This window comes from Ixodes scapularis, unplaced genomic scaffold (assembly GCF_016920785.2).
Source record: "Ixodes scapularis isolate PalLabHiFi unplaced genomic scaffold, ASM1692078v2 PGA_scaffold12__126_contigs__length_90152505, whole genome shotgun sequence".
Lineage (NCBI taxonomy): Eukaryota > Metazoa > Arthropoda > Arachnida > Ixodida > Ixodidae > Ixodes > Ixodes scapularis.
Genome location: NW_024609838.1, coordinates 9,928,850 through 9,952,862, shown reverse-complemented (window position 1 = coordinate 9,952,862; position 24,013 = coordinate 9,928,850). Strand labels below are relative to the sequence as shown.

Here is a 24,013-nt window from a genome sequence, read left to right as displayed (position 1 = left end):
TGAAACAGATTTTCGGCTAGGATAAACTGGGAGTTCACTAATCGGATATATAGTTTAGTGCGGCAAAATAAAACTAGTACACGAGCGTAAAAAGCCTAAACCCTGTTTTTCGGGTCGAAATTTAAAAAGATATAGCGGACTATTTCGTACTTTTTTTTCCTTCGAAACTTCTCCTCTTCGCTGTGATGCATCCGCATTGCCAAAGCACATCAGCCGAACCGAAGTTCCATCGTTCCATGCCGTGCTTAAAAAGCATGGTAGAAACTTGGAGTCATTGCCTCCGGTGCCAAAGCGCTTCCCGACCACGGGATATTTTTCATTTCGCTTTTGAGTTGAGGGTCAAAGCCGAAGAAGAAGTTGAGAAATCATTTCATGGTCTCTTTAAAGATATAGCGTATCCGTTTAACTCCACGAACTTTCATACAACAGAAGCACGTTCGGAAGCTATGTGCTCACATTTCTAACGCTTGCCGCGGTACATACCAAATGTGACGACGTTTGTTTTCTTTTTGTTTTTAATAAAAAATCGGGTGGATGGGGGTGTTGTTAAGCCAACCTCCTTTCTCTCTTTTTGGCGCTAACTCGACAGAATCGCCAGTGACTTGGCTTGCTAAAGAAAGTCGAGGTCCTCACGGATATCCGTCTCGTAGAATTCCTTTGCCCAGGCGACCAGCGCGTAGCAAAGGTAAAAATACAATAGGACGAAGAAGGCTGACAGCGCTGCCGCCACCTGCTTTTGGCGGTCTCCGTGAAAACGTGTACCAGGCCGTTGCCTTGCCATCCGATGCCGTTTGTGTGCCGACTGATGACACCTGATACCCCCCGTGCTCCGTCTGCAACATCTGGCTCTTCACCGCTACCGTGGAACGAGCCCTCAAAGCTGGCTCGTACGATTTCACCGGTATTGATACCGCGGGCAATTTGACTGAAGCGTCGGCGTAAAGTTTGTGTTGTTCGAGCTTATCTTCTATGTGGCTCATGCTGTCTTCTGACCTGGACTTTGCGTTAACTAGCGTCCCAGCATCCGGGGAACAGGCCCTGACTACATCGAGATTAGAGACTTGTTCGGTGTCCTCCACGTCCGAGGAAATGGCCTTCTGAATTCGAGACTTCGAAGAGATGTCCTTCTGTAAAGGACCGAGCAGGACCGCGACATTCGACGAAGAGACGTCCTCCAGCTGAGGCTTCGTGGGTACGGCCTCAAAAGTGTTCCCTTCGTTTTGGGTGGCTCTAGGGATTTCGGGGAGGGACCTTGGAGGAACCGATGCGGTCCCATCCTGGAGACGGGAACGGACGTCCGGCAGAGAGGTCTTGGCAGACTTCTGCTCGCAGACGGCCTCGGAACGTCCGTCTTGAAGACTTCGCCCGAGGTCAGGCCTGGGCTGAATGGCAACGTCTTTCGGGGGTGACGTGGCAACATGCTGAGGACTTCTGGTTTTGAAGTCTCCGAGCTCCCGCGCGCCAGGGCTACCCGCCTTGTCGATCGCGTTGTCCACCTCGAAGACGTCCGCTTGAAGGTCCCTCTCGAGGACTGGAGGAACGGGTGACCTGGCCCGTGTAGTGTCGATCACCGCGTTGTCGTCTGCATCTGGCGAAATTGCTTTGGTCTCGGGAAGGATCCCGACGTACTCGCCAGCCGCTTTCACCTGCAAACCACGAAATCCGATGTCAATGCGCATTGAAATAAATTTTACGCCCGGGTGTAAAAAGGGTGTTCAGAGACTCCCACCCATGGCTACACGCTTTCAGCACCCTTATTTCCAGCAATACACCCTTTCTAACCCTAAGAGTGGGGCTGCCGCGTGGAACATCCTTCGCGTTTTAAGGGTGTAAAAGGGTGCTATTTGAAGCGGATGAGCCGTACCTCGTCCACCTCCCGGTACGGCTTCCAGGCGGTGCCGTCCTCAAGGACTACAGTGTCATCCGCGTCGTCGTCCAGCACGACCAGCTGCAAGGGGCCCGAGTCAGACTGGCCGGACGACTCCTTGAGCATCCGGTTGAGGAGCTGCGGTAGCGGAAGGTGCTGCGCTTTTTCCAGGGCGGTACGGAGGCCTTCGCCCGCCCGCGAACACGTATCCCTGGAGGGAAAGTTTCCTTGAGTGTTGTCATAGTATTCTTAATATAGGCACGTAGCTGCCAAGGATGGTACTATAGCTCCGTTTCATCTTACTCAAAGACACAGCGGATGCGAGGCATCGGAGCCAATCGAAGGCCGTGAGAGTTTTCCCGTGACCTTCGAGAAAACTGGGGTTTGTGTATGTTTATACAGCATGGAATGTAGTCTGCGGGCAACTTGTCTCCCAGCAGTGGATGAGAGATGTAGCCTCCGCGAAGAAGCGAAGTGACACGCGGAAAGCATATATCATGTGCACAGTTCACATAGCTGGATTGGCTGGGATGAGTCGTAATGTCCGCCCCGCTTTGCCCCTAAAAAAAAAAAAAAATGCACGAATGTGTACAATTTTACGCCTTTGTATGCTGCCCGGCTGCAAAACAAGAGCTTCGCAACGCTGAAGAGGAAGCAGACTCATAGCAGTACATTTGAGGAGCTTCCGCGGTATTTCATTCTATAGAAAACACGCGGTTGTGACGTAAGGCTGCTGTGTGGGAGCTGCTGTTGGCACGGCATATGCGCAGGTGCTTCACTTCAGCAACGTGACGGGGCAGATTTTGGGAAGGAAATGTCGGCGTGTCAGCAGAAGAAAGAACTGAAAGACGCCATGTTTCGACCGCAAAACGTGCTTCATCACGCGCGTTCTTGTCGTTACTTGCCAAAAATATGGTGCACAGCACCAGATCTTCACCATCCATGTATAGTGACACCAGGGGGCTATGTTGCGCTTTTTGGACTCCCAGGAGACTAGGGAGAGGGAAGTGACGTCAACGACACAGCAAACGCAGATTGGGTGTTGATTTTGTTTTCTTCTGTCAACATCCAATCTGCGTTTGCTATAGTCGTTGACGTCACTTCCCTCTTCCAAGTCTCCTGGGAGTCCAAAAAGCGCAACATAGCACCCCAGGGGGGCTATGTTGCGCTTTCTGCACTCCCAGGAGACTTGGAAGAGGGAAGTGACGTCGACAACGCAGCAAATACAGATTGGATGTTGATTTTGTTTTCTCTGTCAACATCCAATCTGCGTTTGCTGTATCGTTGACGTGACTTCCCTCTTCCAAGTCTCCTGGGAGTGCAAAAAGCGCAACATAGCCCCCCTGGCGACGCGGAGGGCGGTGACGAGCTCACCTGGAGACGGCCTGCTGGACGCGTCGGCGAGACATGCCTCCCGCGGCCGTGAAGGCGACGCGAAGAAGTATGACCACGGTACAGACGACCGAGGGCAGGCCGGTCATGCCCTACCCACGGGCAGTTAACGGCATCCCACAGCCGGTCCAGGCTGGCGCTGCTCTTGCGCGCACCGACGGGTAGCCCCTGGTTCGGCTGGGCTGCGGGCCCGAGCCACGAGCGGAGCTCGAGGCTCTTTACTTGGCTTGGATTCTTTTGGTCGACTGTTCCGCTGAATGGATTCACGGGTGAATGGGGTTGATCTCGAGTCTTTTCCTCACCATGCACTTTCATCTTGCAGATCATCATCATCATCACGTAATCACCTTATGTTGTACCGCAGCAAAGGCTAGAAGCGCGAGCTCATAGCGTTGGCAGCTGCCCTTGGTGCACGAGAGCTTGTGCCGCCGAGGTGTGCCATAGAGCTAGAAGCTCGCGTTTGTAGCCTTTCCTGCGGTACAACACAAGGTGAAACAGAGTAGAGACGCGACACCGCGGGCCTTCATGGTATTTTGCCATTCTGCGGTGCCGCGGCTCTCCTGAGCTAATAAACAGTATTATTGTTATCCCCTAATTAAAGTACGGTGGGCTAGCCCACCACCATGATGTAACCATACTCTAAAGCAGGGGTCGGCAACCTTTAGCAGCGGCGGCCCAGTCGTCACGAAGCCGACATCGAGGGGCCAGACGGTATGTCGCTAAGGGGCTGGGGGGAAGGGAAGACAAAAGAAAGTGGAAACGTTCTCTGTCCAAGTATGGGGATGCCAGACAATGCTAATTGGGAGTGCTTCTTGTTCGCATGTCTAGCCCCATTTGATGTCAAAACTGTCACGTGGTCATTGAGGGAAAAAAAAAGGAGGGGGGGGGGGGGGGGGCTCTTTCTGTGGTGTCGTGCCGGTGTCGGGGGCCGCATGAAACTGCCTCGTGGGCAGGGTTGCTGCCAGGTCTAGCTCAAACCACCAAAAGCCAGACGGTGTAGCCCAAAAGTAGCCCAATGCAAGAGATTTATGTAGCCCAAAAGTAGCCATCTTCTGCAGAGCCCGGAAAATCGTGAGCTCGAATGCGCGAGCTCAATTCAAAAGCACCGCTTCTGCATACCTAGGGTTTAGGAGCAGCTTGCAAGATCTACGATATTTTGAAATGTATCGAACGTTTTATTTCAAACACAAAAGTACAAAAATTTTCCACGCACGTTTTTTTACAGTCACATAGATGTGAAGCACTCGCTCGTGCCTAGCTTACTCGCCTCATACATGATTTCCGTGTTAAAACGGACAAAAACTTCTTCAGAAGGGTACGTGATGTCCCTACAGCACTCGTTCTTCCCAAGGAAAGCAAGCTTTACATAGAGGACGTTTTGAAGAGTTGGAAGGGAGATGTTCTTCCTTAGGCCTGACTTTGTGAGGGAGACGTGACTGAATACTCTCTCCACGGTGGCATTCGACATGGGCAGTGCCAGGAGCGCGATGGCAAGCTCGGATAGCAACGGAAACAGGGCTGCTCCTGCGCATCGATCTTGGCCTTGTTCGGAATACTCATTGTTCCAAATCTGTTGTCTTTGGTTACGGTTCACTAAGCTTTAAACAACTTCCATGTTAAGCGGAAAATCCTCCTTTGTTATTTTCGGTACAGAACGCGTAATCGGGTGACATCAAATTCTGCAGGATGTCTTGAGTTGTCTTTAGTATAATTTTTCCTCGGCTAAGGTGCCTCCTGTAGGAGTATGGTGGGAAACTCGGGGAAATAAGAGGCGCCAGTAGGAAGCAGAAAGAACTTGGGAGCATTGACTAAGCCGCAATTAATACAAAAGCGATGTCTTCGGAGCTCAATCTAGATCTCGGTAGCTCACTGAGCTATCGTGACCTAGATTGATTGATGATTGATTCCGACGAATCAATCATCGGATAAACTTTACGATAATTTCATAAAAACGAGGGATGAAGCAATATTACGCGAATATAAGAAATATAGAAATGAGTTAAATGCAGATATTAAGAAAGCTCATAAGTTGTATCATGGGAATAAATTATCCTTAAAATGATCCCCAAAAAAATTTGGAATAGCCTAGGGAGCTTTATCACTCGGCCACGTGATATACTTCCTAACGAGGCATTAATTGATGGCGTTTTGTATCCTAATTCCTCAATGGCTAATAAATTTAACACTAATTTCTTAAATTCCGGGGCCTCTCCCGCTGCATCCTCAACTGTATAGTATTGATTTTTACATGCCTTCGGTTGGATATGCAAGCTCAATTTTTCGTAACCCTGTGACAGAAGAGGAGATAATTAATATTTGCCTTTAAAAATAACACAGCAGCTGGAGCCGACGGCTTAAAGGCTATACCGATCAAAGCAGTATCTCATTTTTTAAGTCGTACCCGGACCCCTGGACATATTTGCAACACTTCAACACTGACTAGCATATTAAAAAAGAAAATGAAACTAGCTTGAGTGTGTGTAATACATAAAGGGGGCCCACATAACAATGTAAATAATTATAGACCAAGAGCATGTTATAAATGTTCGACTTTCAAATTACCTGACAAAAAGAAAAATCATTGTAAAACAATAATACGGTTTCCAGAAAAATAAGTCGACAGAAAAGGCATTGTTACTTATTAAGGATAAGCTGATAAGTAGTGTTGAAAATCAACTCTGCACTGTAGGAATCTTCTTAGACTTTTGCAAAGCGTTTGATTCAATGAAACACAACATTCTTTTATTAAAGTTATCATATTATGGTAACTTGGGATTTAATTCGCAGCTATTTATCTGACAGGTCACAATATGTAAAAATTAATAAATTTTAATCTTTGCAAGAAACATATAAGGTATGGTGTACCTCAAGGATCAATTCTAGGGCCATTACTGTTCATTATTAATATTAATGATATAATAAATATACCTATATACTATGATAATGCTTCACAGCGCACAAGATCAGACACACTTAAAAAGGAAAATCACGCATACACAGGAAGAACACTCGCGCAGCGCTGACTGACAACTCAAATGTATTATGCCTCATCTTCATCTTCACTCACTCCGATGCAAATGGCAGTGAAACAAAAAAAAACAAGGATCATATGAAAAAGAGAAAAGGCAAGAACAGAGAAAGGATTAAAAACAAAATATAGAAGGAAGAAAAAATATAGAAGGAAGAAAAAATATAGAAGGAAAAAAGTAATGAATTCCCTGTACAGCGGACGTTGCTACTGTGCTTTTTCTATATAGTTCAGCTCTTTTTCCGTTAAGGCTAGCGAAGGAGTGCTAACACATATCCTATCTAGCCTTACAATGTTAGCGGTTTCTACTATTTCCCGCGTCGTTTTGTCCCTGCTCTGTCCCAGTATGGTGCATTTGTCTAGGAGGGGAGAACATCCACACGCTCTGCAGTGGAGGCCTAAATGACCCGAGTTGGCATGATATATGGGTGGTTTCATCTCAAATCGTGCAGGCAAAAAGGGTCGAATTTTTAATTTCGATGAAAAAAATATATGTTATGGCGCCGTTTCTAAAACCGCAGTCGACGCAAACCGCAAGTTCGTCGGATTTTTTGTTCTCGACTTATGAATTTTTAAAGAGGCCGCGGCGAAAAGCAGTGTTTTTCACACCCGTCGTGGGTCGGATGTTTCGCTTGATCTCCCGCCATGGATTTTCAGTCCACATTATATTATTTTTTTGAAGCACTCTGTGGACACATTTAAAAGGCTCCAATACCATGAAATAATTTTAGGCCTTTTGCTTTTTTTCTGTAAAAATGTCAAAAACGCCTCCTCGGTCAATTGTTGAGGAACTTTCACAATTAATTACTGGCGATCTACTTGGGTTACATCGATATTTTTTATGTCCACGAAGAGCCCAAAACACGCTCTTTATATTTATTATAAAATGCCTTGGCTGTATAAAATATCCTTTGCGGTACGTTTACGTTAATATTATGAGAAAATCAAAAAGTACCATTTTTGAAATTGATTTTCTAAAAAAAAAAAAAACATGTTTTTATTTTTATTTTTTGTTCAAATATAGATATGATAGTTGTCTACACGAAAATCAAGCCTAGAAAGTGTATATTTTGTTTGTATGTTCTACATTTAAGCATCAATATCGTACAAAAACGTGTTTTTACGGCTCGAAATGGACTTGCGAATTGCGCGTCTTCACAAGCTTGGAAATAGTTTTTTTTTTTTTTTTTTTTCAACGTTCCCACATAAAAACGAAATACAGTATTTCCACCCTGATATAATTATTGAATATTTAAATTTTATTATAGGCGGCAAGCTACATCGGAGGAGTTCCAAAAATAGAAAGCAACACTTCTTAACAGACCAGCAGGTGTCGTAAATTTTTAACGTGTAGGAGTCGGCAAACGTCTTCTTGATTCGGGGCCCTCATTGGCCTGCATGAACGTCCTGCCCTTTCGGAGCCAGCAGAGGACCACGACCGTTCGCGCTCGTTGTGTTAGATGGGACGGCCCGTGACAGTAAAGCGAGCAGCGCACCCTATGTCACAAGGAGTGAAATGGTACGATTGTTTCGTTGACGCGGCGAACAGTGACAGCCACCCAGGAGGAGTCTGTCAGAGTATTGCACAAGGGAAAGCAAAGGAATCGTTGCCTGAAAGGATGAGGACACCACGGCCTTACAATGTCGACGGTCAACAACTGTTCTGCCAGCCAAACCAACGCCGCGTGCGCGCTAAAACCGGCGGCGCGGGGCAGAAATCCCGCAGACGCACACACAAAGATGGGCCGGTTTCGTTAGGGATGTGGGGAAATTTGAAACCAGCCATCCGTGCATGCGTGAAACGATACCGCCTGTTTGCCCTAGCTTCGAGCGCCCTATCCTTACCTTGAAACGGCCGTGCTCTCTCTCTCTCTCCGGGGAGATCCGATAGCACCGAAGGGTTATCTATTAAACTTGAGGAAGAAAACGAGAAGGGAGTGTTTAAGTTTAATTATCCCCACCAACCCGCTCGTTCTGTCCTTATATCTGGACGCCGTCATCCTGCCAGACTTCAATGTCGTGGGACCGACTCGTGTGTGTTTCTTCGCCCCGCTGAACTTTGTTTCTCAAGTGCGGTTTTTTCTGAACGTTTTTTTTTTTTTTTTTTTTCAGTGTTTTCTTACTAACTGTTTGTTAGCACTGTTCAGTTGTTGGGTTTATTTCGTCATGGCGTAGCGGTCTGGCGGTGATGTAGAGAGCGTGTTCGCACGCATTTGGTTGCGTCCCGTTTAGGGAATGCCCGGGGGAGTTGGTTTTTGTTCTTGCCATGTGCGGCTGAGTTTTCCCGTCTATATTAAATTATTGATTTTTTTTTTTTTTTTTTTTTTTTTTACTTTTACGTGCCGTCGACTTCTTTATCTGACTCTCTGCCAGGCGTGGACCTATCGCCTTGCCACCGCTCGAACCTAAATGCTTTATTCTTTTTTTAACGCAATTTTCGTTAAGATCGGAGTTGGGCAATTTAATTCCTATTTATTTATTTTTATTTCCTACCCCTCTCCATGACACACTCTCTGTGTGTTTCGGACCGTTTCTGTGTCACCACTTTTGTGTATTACGGAAGTGAAAGGACATTCCCTGGTGACCTGTGCGATGTGCGGTGAACAAGCCCCAGTGTTTGGTTTCGTAAAGAATTGTATATAATATATCGACGATGTGGTGACTTTCTTTGTCTTAGTAATATGACAGCTAATAGCTAGTCGTGCTAGTTTACTTTGAAAGGTTTATAAATTGAAACAATACAACGTCTGTGCCTTTTGGTTATTGAAAGTCTACTAGGCCTGCTGATTTGGTTAGATATGTATCTCATGGTTCCCGCTCTTATCAAAACATACATAAATATTCAATACCACGAAATCCGTTTATAATTGATTACAAAATGCAAAAGAAAATTCAAGAAAACTTTTTTCACAATTCATAGAGACGCATGGGTCGCTATGTCTGACTTAGGTCTTGCAAAACAAAGACGTCTTTTCCCGATATTGAGGCCTAAATATAAAACATGCAAACAAAATATACACTTTCTAGACTTTATTTTCGTGTAGACAACTATCATATCTACATTTTAACAAAAAATAAAAAAAATAAAAAATGGGTTTTTTGAGAAAATCAATTTCAAAAATGGTACTTTTTGGTTTTTGCATAATATTAACGTAAACGTACCGCAAAGGATATTTTACACAGCCAAGGCATTTTATAATAAATATAAAGAGCGTGTTTTTGGCTCTCCGTGGACATAAAAAATATCGGTGTAACTCAAGTAGATCGCCAGTAATTAATTGTCAAAGTTCGGCAACAATTGACCGAGGAGGCGTTTTTGACATTTTTACAGAAAAAAAGCAAAAGGCCTAAAATTATTTCATGGTATTGGAGCCTTTTAAATGTGTCCACAGAGTGCTTCAAAAAAGATAATATAATGTGGACTGAAAATCCATGGCGGGAGATCATGCGAAACATCCGACCCACGACGGGTGTGAAAAACACTTGCTTTTCGCCGCGGCCTCTTTAAAAATTTATAAGTCGAGAACAAAATATCCGACGAACTTGCGGTTTGTGTCGACTGCGGTTTTAGAAACGGCGCCATAAGATATATGTTTTTCATCGAAATTAAAAATTCGACCCTTTTTGCAGATGAAACCACCCATATATATATATATATATATATATATATATATATATATATATATATATATATATATATAATTCTTTAATTCATTGGATTAAGTACGGTTCATTCATCTGCACAATTTCGTTTATATATATATATTTATTTGAGTCGAAACCGATGCTCTGCTCTGGGCACTGGCGCGCCTCTCCACAGCGCACCGGTACCCGGGGAGAAGCGCACTCAAGGGAGCCAATCACCCCGTCCGACCAGACAACGAAAAATGAGACATGGCGCGAAACTTGTTCTGTGGCAGTGTGCTGTACGAAGGCCGAATCGGATGATACGTTTATATAATGATAATAATGTTTATTTTGACCCCAAAACACACGATGCGGGAGGCCTGCAGAAAAGGCTGTCAAATAGACAGCTTGACAAAGCCGAAGGCTCCCATACTGGGAGCCTCAGAGCAAGATAACGCGGATAATAAACTGTACGGAATAGAAATAAAAGTGGAGCATAGTGACGAATCTTTTCGCGCACAAAAGATAATAAACACGCACAACATATATTAAACCATACATAATAGAGATACAAATAAAGATAAACAGATAGCGACGAATCTTTTTACACGTAAAATATATGCCAACTTGCGGCCGGCCATTACTTCATTCCCACCATGGTACAGCTTCGCTGGTCTTCCTTCTTCACTAAAATGAAAAGGCTAAAAGATTTTTTTTTTTTTTTTTTTTGTAAAATTACAAAGCGTAGCTTTCTTTCTTAAAAAAAAAATAGAGCCAAGAAACCTGTCAGGGTCAACGGCGGGCGGCGACGCAGACGGCCATGCAAGCCCAGTAGCGGGGATGGTTTGGCGCTCGTATTGATAGATGGCGCTACCTGCTCGCGACAACCATGGTTTATTCAAATGAACATAGTCTTTTTGTAATGTAGCTTTGATTAATAAATAAATACGCACAATAAAAAAAGAAAACAAAAAAAAACTTAAAGGAAAAATGAAACGCGTTTGCCTAACGACGGTGCTTTTGCTGCCAACGGATTTCGTCTGCGTGTCGTCTGCTGGTCGGCTGCACCTTCGGACGTCTACTTCGGACGCTGCTCCAGACGCCATCTATCAATGGGCGCGTTAAGTCCGCACTCTTTTACTCCTACTCCGACGCTCCAAGTTTCAAACTCGGAGCGTCGGAGTTTGAGGCAAAAAGGCAAGGCAAAAAAAGTGGGCTAAAACTATGAACTACCCGTACAGCAGGCATAGGAATGGTAACATCCTTGTGCGCAAGAGGGATATCGCGACTTGCAGAAACTAGTTTGATGCCTCAGATATTTACATTTGCCAAGTTTTAAGATATGCTTTTGCATGCAATGGCTACCACGACAGGTTCACTTGATGCCGAAACCGCTATGTGAAGTGATTGTTATTTCCTTCCGTCGAATGTAAAATCTTTCTTAGGAGATAAGTACATAGACTCCCTCAAATGCTTGGACATAAATGCACGATCAGCGCGAAATAAAGCAGACGAGCTGGAAGTACTTTTAAGTCAGTTCAGCTTTTTCGTTTGATGAAATTTTGCTTCCCGAAACGTGGTCTACTGATTCTAGTGACGTTGTAAAATTACCAATACATGACTGTTACGGTTGCTTGTTATATAAGACCCATGGTTTTCGTTGACTAAACCTGGGGTCACACTGTATTTACTGGGAATTATGCGATAGATGACATAAAAAAGGTAGTTTTCACATGCATGCACACACTATACAGCACAACTATCGGGCAACGTTATCACTTCTCTGTTTAAATTTTTTTAAGCTTTATTTTGCTATATTTTTAACATTTATAGCCATACTCCTGCACAACTCACAGTGAACAGCAGAACAATGCTCATATGGTGTATGCTTTTAGGGCAAAGCAAACCGTTTGACGGCGGCTAGAGGCAGCGGACAAGCACTCCTTCGTGCTTCCTCCCATTAGGGAGTTTCCGTAGACCGTTTTCCCACCTCCGCTCTCCGGAACGAAGACCCCGCTACTGCGCTTTCTCGGCGGAGTCCTGGATCTCGTAGCGGGTTGCGGACAACGTTGCGGGAGAGCGGACACCGTTTACGAAACTCCCTATATTCTCCCTCGCTCCGTCACCGCACCGTCTTCTTTTTATGAGCTAACGCAGTGGTCCTCAAATGGGGGGTCCCCGGACCCCAATGGGTACACGAAGGGGCGGATCCAGAACTCCATTTTTATTTATTTACTTTTTTTTTTTTTGGGGGGGGTGGGGGGGGGGGGGGGGGGGAGCCGAAAATTTGTAAGGATATACTATTCGTCCATTCTTTCTTTTGCACCGGGGGGTCCACCAACGGCAAATTGCCCTCCGAGAAGGGGGGAAGGGGGGCAATCGACTTTGCGGGGGGGGGGGGGGGGCGCCCCCCCCCCCCCTCCCCCCCTTGGATCCGCCACTGCCGCGAAGCCCTGTCTCATCAGTCAGGCCCGGCATGAAAGTTGTCTATTTTCAGATTGAGAAGAAGCATTCCAATTTTCGGGTGAGCTTTCTGTGTGTATGTCGATGAGAGAAGTATACTACAAACTAGCCCTTAGTTATATCCATTTATTAAATAAATATGGTAATTAACCTATATCTTTCCCTTCCCCTCGCCACGAACAGGATCCTCCATCATCTCCGTCGATCCACATAGGGTCCGCGAAACATCAGTGGTTGAGAACCACTGGACTAACGAATCTAATATGCTATATAATCTGTTTAATCCTTCACCTGAACTGCCGACAAAACGACGTGCAATATGATTAGTATTAGTTCTGACATATTTATTTATGTCGATTTTACCGCATGTTGCAAACATTTACATAATAGGCTCATTAATTATTAAAATTAATTGGGTCTCGTTTTTTTTATTTACGCTTCTTATGCAAAAAAAAAAAATATTTTTTCTATTTTTTATTTTTTTATTTTTTTGAGCCCTATTATATATACGGTTCGGAGTTTTCGGTTCAAACCGATAAAACTATGCCGATTCCATTTTCGGAAATTCGGTTTCAACCGAAAAAGTTTCGGCGTTTTCGATTTAAGCCAATAAAAAACTACTAAAACTACGTCTAATCCGTTTCCTAGAATTCGGTTTTAACCGAAAAAAAAGGTCAGTTTTTCAGGGCCGCGTCGAGGTGGGGGCAGAGGGGGGGGGGGGGGGGGGAGAGGGAGAGAGAGATAGAGGACTTTGCAAGGTTCGACATTGTATGACCTGTTCGTGATTGCCCTATTCGAAGATTCGACATGCAACAAACGATGTCTTGGATTGGCTTTTGCCGGACATCTGTGCCCTTTCTGTGATCGGGCTTAGTGTTCAAAAATCCCAAAGCCCCCCCCCCCCCTCTCTAAAAAAAAAAAAAAAAAAAAAAAAAAAGTTAGGATGTGGGCTAGTATAAAGTTTTTCGCTTCATGCACTTCAGAGGTCATCGAGGAAAGCCGTCAATACCTTTCTTAACACCCTCTCTCCAACTTCCCTGTAATTAAAAAACAAATACAATGATTTTTTTTTTTCTTCTTTTGCCATTCCGCTGGGTCCTGTACGGTCATCACCTCGGACGGTCACGTCGTCAAAATGGGAAGGAAAAAGAAGCGCGCTGAAGATTATGCCCGCAAATTCCGCGATTTTGAGGTGTGTCCTGACGGAAGTTGTAGCGAAGAGTGATCACAAATATCACAGCTACAAGGATCATCTGATCCGGTGTCTGATGATGTTTCTTTCAAATTCTTTGAAAGAAGAAAAAAAAAGAAAAAAAGGTAAACTTCTTTGGGAATAAATATATCCCGAATAAAAAAAAAACGAAAAATTAATATTAAAATAAACACCGAAAAATTACGCCGAATTAAAAAGAAATAAAAACCGAAAACGCGGAACCCTAATTATATATAGAAGATAGAGGTACACCTAAGCACTTCTTATGAGTTGTGTATGCGAAAGCAGACTTGGACGTAGTTCAACTACTCTACTCAAACTACTGTAGTTTAACTACTTTTTCGAGTAACTTGGTAACTTTCAATTACAACTTGATTTGGGTAATTAGTAGTTTAATTTAACTACCTTTTTTAGGTAACTTCTACTCAAATTACTAACTACTTTCGAAATTATATAGTGCTAATTTTGCCCATCACGAAAGTTTGAGCGCAGAAATGAATAAGACGCCGGCAGATGAAGTGGCATTCCCTAACAAGGGGCCCCCTTGTTCGGGAAGGCGTCCTTGGTGGCGACGAGGTGGCGACGAGCAGCCAAAACATAACACCGGCACGCACGAACGCAGGAAGAGATGCTTAACACGCCTTCGTCGGGTATTGACCTAATCCGGTAATGCACGCAGGCGCCGCGTTTCCAGCTGCAACCGTGAAAGACGGGGACACTCCGAGAGTTGTTGTCTGTCTTTAGAGAGTTCTGACTCAAGCGGTAGGTTCCACGGGACGCGCCACTGGAATGACCTCGCAGCTGGGCGCCTGTTCCCATGGTCGCCTTGTCGTCAGCGCATACGCCTTTGCAAAGCCGGACTCCCCCGCGCACAAACCCTGGCACGGATAATCCGTTCATGGGAGCACGCTCCCGCTTCCAGCTGTAACTGTATACGAGCGACGATGCTTGTTCACGTACTCCTTCGTGTCCTTCCGACCATCCATGCCTGGGAGACTTCCTCTTTGTTAAAAACGATTTACTTGTCAGGCGTGTCAGGCGCGTCAGAATATTGTAGTCGCCGGCGAGGATTGCGAGTTACCCTTGGGAGATCCTTTTGTTGGACCCGGCGTCAGCGGCGAAGTATACTTCGGTTCATCTTCTGTTAAACCAAAACATTTGTTTTTTCAGTAGCGTAGCACTAGCACTACAACGGGACGCGCAGTCGTCCGGATGATCTCATCGTCGTGGCGCGAGACTTGAATCCTTGACGGTCTGGTGCACTCGCTCAGCGTACTCTCAAACGACGTCGGAATAAAAAGGGGCCAGTCATAACAATCTCAACTTGACGAAGAAAAAAGAAAAAAGAAGGAAAGTTTGTTATAAAAGACCCTCTACCCGAGGCAAACCTCACATGTTTCGTCATGGACACCTCAGATGCCGACACTCGCTTACTCGACCCTGCACAGCCTGTTTCTCAAATTCAACGCTGCCGTTCTATTCAGTGCCACGGTGGAACGTCTATTTACCTCGGCTGGGGACGTCTTTAAAAGGAAAAGGGGAAAACTCTCCTATCAAGAACTTTGAAAGTCAATTGCTTCTGCGAGCGAATAAATTATTTTGGCGCAAACGCAAGGTATAAATAGACTGCATTTATTTTAGGCTCACAGGGTTTTTCGTTGATCAAAACTGCTGTTCATTTTGCTACCACAAAAATATAGAAAAGTAACTTCGAAAGTAACTTCAAAGTAACTCGCTACTTTTTAGAGTAGTTAGTAGTTTACTCAATTACTATTACAAATGCGTAATTTCTACTCTACTCCAATTACTTTTGGCGTCGATACTCAGTAACTTAACTACCTTTTTTGAGTAATTTGTACATGTCTGTGCGAAAGCACGCAAGCTGCTCGTTCGCTCCTTTTTTCGTCTGCTGCGTACTTTTCGTCGCCGGTCAGCGCACGTGCTCCCCGGGGCACTCCGACCGTCGCTGATGTCTGTCTGTCTGAGGGTGAAGACATGCATTCTTGCCCTGAATGTGCCAGCGCGTGACGCTCTCGCGCACTCGGTGCGTGACTTGGGCGGTAAAATGGCGTCTATGGATTAGCCAAAGCTACGCGCTCGAGCTGAGTGACACCAAATTGCGCGCGCTTCAAAATGCATAAAAGATTGGGCGGAAAAATGGTTGAGATGCCATTTTTCGCACAAGCAAAGTGCACAAGCAAAAGCGCGCGTGTATGAAGGGGCTCTATACTGTTTCATACTTCGCGTGCAACACTGTCAAAGCTACTGGCGCGAGCGTGGGGCTTGATCTCGTTGATCATTTGCACAAAGCCACGCGCTCGTTATCTAGATAACAAAGGTCGACCTTGCGACGTCGGTGGTCGGTGGTTAGGTTGTGGGTATACAAGACATTGTGGAAATAAACGCAGTAGCCGAGTTTGAGACGTTCTTTTCCCCTTTTTTCTCCGACACCGTTTTCCTGCTTTTATCACAGTCTCGGGTTTTCTACATTATGACCTAAATAATGCCGAACAACCATTCGGCTTACTCAAGAAAATTCACAATCCCCAGCCTCTTATCAACATTACGTCCAATTTTATTTTACAATGAAATTTACTTTATTGTCCAGAAGAATTTTAGCAATACCAAATGTGCACTTTCAACCCTGTAAAAAAAAAAAAAAAAAAGAGCAGTTTTTTATTTTGTTTTGTTGTAGTTCGAGGCGATATCCTTCCAATTCAAGTCACCTTAACATCAGTTCCACAGCATCATAATAATAATAATAATAATAATGATAATAATAATAATAATAAACACTTTAAAGAAAGTGTTTTGCATCTTGTAGTAAAGTAGTGATTCAACTCAAGAAGGTAGGGCGAGGGTAAGACGGGTCGGGGAGGAGGAAGCAGACGGAACGCTGGAGAAGAGAGGGGAAACCTCCTTCTCTCTTTAGCGTTCCGTCTGCTTCCTCCTCCCCGGCCCGTCTTACCCTCACCCTATGTTCTAGAGTTGCTTTTTCGTGTACTCTCGAACCCAGCCACATAATAGGCGTATCCGGTATGGGCGACGAAAAGATAATAAAACGTTTCAACCTGTAACTAGTAAAAAAAGTAGATGGGAGGTAAAACAAGAATGTGTGACGGTTACGCTTATATCCTAAATTTCTATTGGCGTGGCAACGGCGAAACAATGTTTTCACCCATACTGGAAGTGACATAAATTCAAGATGGCGGCGCCCTTGTGGAAAAGGTCTATGGTTCCACATCTTCCACACGTCCAAAATCGCTGAAAGATGGCTTTGACAAATTTTCACAAAAGTGAGATGTTTTACGATTCTCTGCAATGCCAAATTAGAGTGCAGCTCTTGAGGAGGAGGGGAGGGTACGGAGGGGACGGTATGTCCTTCCTCCTCATCCGTACTCTCCCCTCCTCCTGTCCTCCCATTTAGCGGGAAACTTTCGCTAAATTTTCTGCCAAATTTGGCGAAAAAACTTCCCTGAAAAATTTTTCAGCTAAACTTAATGGGGGAAGTTTTCCGCTAAATTTAGTGGCGGTGAAATTTTTCCGCTAAATTAAGCGGGAAATCTTTTTTGCTGAATTTAGCGGGGATTTGTTTTTCGCTAAGTTTAGCGGGGAATTTTTCCCGCTAACTTTAGCGGAGAAACGTCCCATAATGCAATGCGCGGTTATGGCAACGGCGAGGCCGCTCAACCTGAAAACGGGTGCCTAGGAGCTGCGCTCTAAAAAAGCACACCTTATAACGCAGTGCAGAACTCTCGAGATGGTCGAGTCTACAAGTTTGTGACTAAGTCAAGTGAACACATTTAAAAATATACTAAATTAACCAATTCTGCATCAGTAAGCTGGCATGTTACTCACATCTGTAGAGCAAACACAGATGCATAACAGCATACATACCATAAAATTCTGAGCAAGTGCCCACTCAAAGTTTGGAGATGATCATGTAAAACAGGGAGATGGAAGCTCCTAGGGTAAACCATGTGCAAAGATATATCCTTTGTGTATTTTCTAATGCTATAAAATTGAGGGGTGTGCGCTCGTAGAATGGGCGGATGCTCTGTATTTTACGGTAGAGCTCTAGCTGGTTTCAAGTGCAGCTTCGGGGATTATCGACTCCAGGGACTTGCTAAAAAATCGTGCACCCCTATGAAACTTCTTTCGATAATCACTCCAGCTTTCGACGACACTCGAATGGAAGGCAAAAACATCCTACAAAATTTTTATTAATTTAAATGACTTCGCAGAGATGCAGCTCAGGTAAAAGCATATATGAGCATGCGAACATTCAGAACTCAATCGAACTTAGAAAACAAATGAGTGTAATCTCGCGAGGGACATCTACTAGGCTGCGTTTGAAATCTTACCTAAACAGATCCGAGCTACTTCGGCGGGTCGTGTCACGTGATAACACAGATAGAGCGACGCTGAACGCGGGCAGGTTTTCGAACGCAGAGGTACAAAACACTTACCCTGGGGTAAAATTTAGTCAATTTTGCAACACGGTCCTAATCTTTCCAGCTGAAGCCCGACGGACAAAACGATTACACACCCAAACAAACCAAACAAGAGGCGACAATATGTTCTGTGCTGCTTCATTCTTACGAACCCCGGTCACTCGTTGTTCGGTGCCGCACCGTCGTTCGGTGCCGCACCGTCGTTCGGTGCCGCACCGTCGCTTGGTGCCACTCCATTGTCCGGTGATCCACCGGTACTCCGAAGATGACGCTGCAACGTGGTCACCGAAGGCAACGGGTAGCCTTGCTCGAGGAGTTCGGCGTAACCGCTCGTGCCGCATGCCGACCAGAGCCGCACGGCCCTCAGCATCGTGTCGTCTGTCCACTTCTGTCCCCGCGTCGAGTTACGCTCGAGCATCTCCACCTGGTTCTCGGTCAGAAACTTGCCGAGGTTCCCCCTGAGCCCCTCGCTCTTGCGCCGGGCGTCGGAGACATTCTGCGTCAGCTTCTTCTTCTGCTGCTGCAGCAGCGCGATTCGGTGACGCAGGTCGTAAACGCGCCGCTCGGACTTGCGCGCCAGCGACACTTGCACCACGGGCAGGCCGGATCCGTCCGACGAGGTTGCGTCAACTCCCCCTCGTGCCCCTTCGGACGGATTGGGTGCGAGCACCACAATCTCGATGGTCTTTCCGCCGGCTGGCCGGGCGAACTTGATTGCCGCCGGCTGCGCTGGTACTCGAGGTGCGGGCTGGTTGGACGCCCGCCGTTTCGGAAGAACACGCCGTTTGGGAGGGGGCGGGGTGCGCACCTTGGAAGGGGGCGGGGCAGGCCGTGGTCTGATCTGGTAGTCGGGACATTTCGGGATGAAAATGGTGTACTTGTACGGTGCCGGCGGGCCCAATCCCTGCAATCCGGGTCCGTCGGAGCCTTGGACTACGGAGTCTCCGGAACAGGGTGCCTCAGGTTGGGCTCCCGACACGTTCTCCGATGGAGACTGACTAACCTCTTGCACTTCGGTCGAACTGCGCGGCTCACCTTCGTGCACCGCAGCCGAGTCGGATTTGGGCGTTTCGGGATCGGCAACGTCTCGCGTGGCAAGGTGGGTTGGCTCTCCTTCCGCGGGCACGCTACCCCCTTGCACCCCGAGCAGGGTGAGCCCCTGTGCCGCAGTTAGCGTGGATTCAAGCACGGTGTGCTGCGCTGAATGCTCCGCTTCGTCCGTAGCGCGCTCTCGCTCCGGGGACGACTCGTCACGGGCTCCTGGGGAAATGAGGAAATCAAAAAAGAATGGCCGCTTGCCCACATGATGTAGCAAGCAGTTGAGGGTAAAGTTGCGTTGACTACTCTTCTGACGGCAGAATTCTTTGGACAATGTTAAAAATAGGGTTCGGAGTTTTCGGTTCAAACCGATAAAAGCATGCTGAATCCATTTTCGGAAATTCGGTTTTAACCGAAAAAGGTCAGTTTTTTAGGACCGCGTCAAGGTGGTTGGGGGAGGGAGAGAGAGAGAGGACTTTGCAAGGTTCGACATTGTGTGACATCTTCGTGATTGGCCTCTTCCAAGGTTCAGCATGCAACGAAAAAAGTCTTGGATTGGCCTTTGCGAGACATCTATGTCCTTTCTGTGATCGGGCTAAGTGTGTCAAGTTCCTGGTCCAAAAAAAGAGTTTGGATGTGGGCTAGTATAAGGTTTTTCGCTTCATGCACTTCAGAGGACATCGAGGAAAGCCATCAATACCTTTCTTAACACCCTCTCTCAAACTTCCCTGTGGTTAAAAACATAAATACAATGGATTTTTTTTTTTTGCCATTCCGTCGGGTCTTGTACGGTCATCACCTCAGTTGGTCACGTCGTCAGAATGTGAAGGAAAAAGAAGCGTGTGAAGATTATGCCCACGAATTCCCCAATTTTGAGGTGTGTCCTGACGGAAGTTGTAGCAAAGACCACATATGTATATGTGTCGTTATTCTTTGAGTGATCACAAATTTCACAGCTACAAGGATCATCTAATCTGGTGTCCGATGGTGTTTCTTTCATATTCACCGAAAGAAAAAACGGAAAAGTTTTTGGGAATAAATATATGCAGAAAAAAGTGAAAATTAAATTTTAACATAAACACCGAAAAAAGTTAGCCGAATTTCGAAAAAATAAAAACCAAAAACGTGGAACCCTGGTTATAAACAACCATTCCTCATAGATAGCACATCCATTTGATCTTTCAAATACTGCGAAATTCTTTGGTCTAGTGATAGAGTTCCAGGGTCACCTCATAGACAGCGCCAGCGTGTTGTATCGTCGCAAGAGATTGCAAGAACTCGGTCGTAAGGAAACGCAAGTGTGTGAATGGGCCTTGAAGGCCCATTCACACACTTGTGAATGCAAGATCATTTACATACTGAAGAGACTGGTAACGCAACTTGAAAATGCTTGTATTTCTCTTTTTTGTCTTATTGGACGCTGAATCAATAGAACATTCATTTCCTGAAGGAGCACAACTCATAAACATCCACCATTTACTGCCTCATTGAGAATGCACTTATTTCTCGTCTATCCAATACTTGAGTAAACCAAATTTCTGCCTCCAATTAGGAAAAGCAGACCAAAATGTGGCAATGATCGGGACATTGCCGATTCTTGAAAAAGCATGGTACAGCCTTCACGTTCATGCCAAATTTTCGTTATCAGTTCTACAGTTTCTGACGTCCAACTATGACAAAATTTACCTTTAAAAGCAAATGGACTTCATAATCTATTCCAGCATGATTTATTTTCAACACCTCACATTTGCTCAGTGACCAATAGAATGAGGAAACGCTAATCTCATTACAAAAAAAAAAAAAAATGTACCCAAACTTACTTTTTCTCTTAGTAAAGGCATAATCATGCAACCCAGCTTCAAGCGCCGACGGTTTCGGAGATTTCCGAGCAGTCCCAGTCTTTTGAACAGTTGGGGGCGTTTTGTTGGAGTGGTCAAATATCGTCGGCACCGCGTTGTACGACAGATGTCCGCTCGGCAGGAAGTAAGTCTTCTCAAAGTGTTTCTGAAATTGCATAAAAATGATAGATAGCATAGTTAAATGTCTGCAAAAAGTTGCCCACGCAGGCCACCTATGTACCATCAAAAACACACCACCATTCAACCACAATAAATAATCTTTTCCTCTCGGCACAATCGAAGCTACCGTCAAACCGAATGTATCGTTTCACATTTTTTTTTTTTCTTCTCATAAAGTCACGAAGGCAACCTAAAAAATTCCAGAGTCTTTGCAACCAATGCTTTCCCTGGTTTCTGGAAACCACTGATTGGTGCTATAGCTGATCAAATGGCAGAGCCCTTTCATCTGTAGTTACCGACGAGGTGATAACGGCGGAGACCAGCTGCAGTTTAAAGAAATACTGGGAGGGATATTCTACTATCACTAAAAACGCGAGCAGACGACGCATTGCTCAGTTTGTACCTGAGGGCGGCGTTCCCACAGCATTTCAAACTCTCGCTACTTCTCTTTTAGTCAGTGCAAGCGACGAGGCTACAAACATTTGGAGAGAACACATCTCCACAAGAGTATTGCTTGCGGTAGCTACGGGACCGACGTCATGCTCCTTCCTTCATGAAAGATTGCGTTAAAAAATACTTGTACTTTACTTTGAAAGTACATTGCATTTATAATACTTTAATTAGAGTGCATTGTGCCCTCAGTGCTTACTACCGTAATTCCCCAAGAGAAAGCCCACCTAAAATCGAGAGAAAATTGTGTGAAAATAAGAAGTGGGCTAACTTTTGTTGTGCAATCGAGAAAAGTCTTCAAAAATGCTACTTTTAAGATCATGTGCCCCTGCCAAACTTGCTATCGTGGCGAAGCAATGAAGCAAAGATGACTGTACTTACCAGTCAGCAACGTTCGATTATATCCCCCCCATAGCTAACTAGACGCATTTATGCTGAGGTCATCATTGATCCAAACACTGCGATTACTAGAAGTGGAATATCTTTCGATGTTTAAAAGAAAATAGCAAATCAAGCCAACAATAAGGGTCGGGTTACCTTTCGGGGGTGGGGCATCTCTAGAAATTTTACGGTACTTGACTTGAAGTCCATAACCTCTCGCTTACTTTCTACCTTACTTCAAGTACTTTGTAGACGTACCATCGAGTATGAATGAAATGCGAACACTGGAGGGCGTGGCCTATGTGACATGCAGTGCTACCTCGAGGCAATTAGGAACTGATAAAACTGCAGGCTGGAAAGGGGGCTGTGAGGGTGTGTGCCCACTCCAATGCATATACTCTCGAAGCCCCTCTCTCCACTCTGCAGTTTTATCTGTTCCTGGTTGCCTCTAGGTTGTGCAGCATGTATAGAAGGCCACACTGTTTACATTTCATTCAATAGTACTTTACCAAACACTGCTATAGCGCGATTGCAGACATCAACACGGATAAGAGCGGCTTGCTATGATGCACTACCAGCACTGCTTCATGAATGGTGCACATGCTTGCATATGCACAACGGTTGCCTGTCGTTATTGGCCATACTGTCGCCTTCATGCACGCATACGCAACCCCTGGCCGTGTGAACTTGAATATGTCACAACTCCAATCTTCAGTTTAACCCAAATTTTCATTTTTTTTTTAATCTATGCTTTTTACCAACTTTGGTTGCATAAGTGCGAGCGAAGGAGACGCTACAAGAGCGAGCGCAACATTTTGAGCAGGTCTGTTATGCAGGCGCGCTCGTGAAATGAAAGCGTCATCGGCTTTGCTCGCACTTCTGTTGGAAATGAGTTTTGCCGCTGTTACATTTTGTCTTCTGGAACGCTGCGTGGCCTTGCAAAACTGCTTTTCTTGTTGTGGTTTGGTCAGCAGAATTCCAACGGTGCCCTTCTCAAGCCCCGAGCAAGTTGTCGCTACTTACTTCGCAGAGGACCGAGGTAGGGTTCGGGAGGTACAACTTGCCGCTGCCTTGATCCCGCCTGTCCATGGCAACGGCCCACAAGAGTCTCCGTTTCATGTCCACCGGGAACCGATGCATCCGGAAACCCTTGACAGTGCTGTTAGTGCACCCGTCGGCCGAACACCCGGGCATGGCTCACGAGGATCGGAGGTCGAAGCCGTGGAAATGATTCAGTCAAGATGGACACGTACCGCCAGCTCTGTGGAGATCAGCGACATCAGTACCCTACGGCTTTCCTCAACTGTTCATCACCACCGTGATCTTGACCACATCACCACATATTGAAAAGCTCACGAAATCTTCATCGCTACCCTAGGCTAGCTATCGGGTGCGTTGCGAACCGTTGTGAACCTGAGGGTGGCTGAGACCAAGGCTGAGACTCCGAGGCGGTTCGAGCAGTCTGAGCACTTCGAGCGGATCCTTCCACTGAAGTTCTTTCCTAATAAATAAATGAATAAATGTATATAACTAAAACAAATAAAACAATGAAGTTCAACTTTTGTGCGCATGCGCGAAAAATGAATGAATGGATAAATAAAATCGGCTGAGCCCTTTGGATTAGGCGGTAGCTTACGCCACCTAGCCAGAACAAAAACGAGTTGACGTCACCTGGCGGAGGAAAAGTGCAATATTTTTTGGGTATATTGGTGGCACGAACGTCCATGTGTTCGCATGTTGCAGTCATAGGTTGTAATATTCTACATTGATAAACTACCTCAGAGTACGTACATTTGCAAACGAAAGATCTGTTGTTTTGTCCGGGACTTCCATGGACTCCAACCAATCTCAACAAGAAATTAAACATTTGAGAAATTTTGGCTGCTCTGGAAACAACTTTACTATAAATTGATTTTAATAAATGTAAACAGCAACGCGTTGACGCATAAATATACTACTGCCTTACGTCACAACACAATCGGTTCTCTTTTAATTCAAACAAAATTCAACTCGTGACGTCAGGAGACCTTTTATGCCCAATAAGAGTTGAATGCAGGGTAGAGTTAGCGAACGCAGCACAGT

The 24,013-nt window shown here is 45.4% G+C and overlaps 2 protein-coding genes across 2 annotated transcripts; both read right to left on the bottom strand.

The window, feature by feature from the left end:
• Positions 1-353: 353 nt before the first annotated feature.
• On the bottom strand, positions 354-3,591 carry LOC115311760. The gene is made up of 3 exons (XM_029970565.3): positions 3,242-3,591; positions 1,865-2,078; positions 354-1,646 (listed from the first exon to the last, which is right to left on the bottom strand). The coding sequence occupies exons 1-3, from the start codon at positions 3,346-3,348 to the stop codon at positions 630-632; spliced, it is 1,338 nt and encodes a 445-aa protein (XP_029826425.2). The 5' UTR covers positions 3,349-3,591; the 3' UTR covers positions 354-629.
• Positions 3,592-17,237: 13,646 nt separating this feature from the next.
• LOC115315631 lies at positions 17,238-23,501 on the bottom strand. The gene is made up of 3 exons (XM_040209392.3): positions 22,955-23,501; positions 20,903-21,086; positions 17,238-19,304 (listed from the first exon to the last, which is right to left on the bottom strand). Exons 1-3 carry the CDS (start codon positions 23,123-23,125, stop codon positions 18,202-18,204), a joined length of 1,458 nt encoding a protein of 485 aa, XP_040065326.1. The 5' UTR covers positions 23,126-23,501; the 3' UTR covers positions 17,238-18,201.
• Positions 23,502-24,013: the final 512 nt, after the last annotated feature.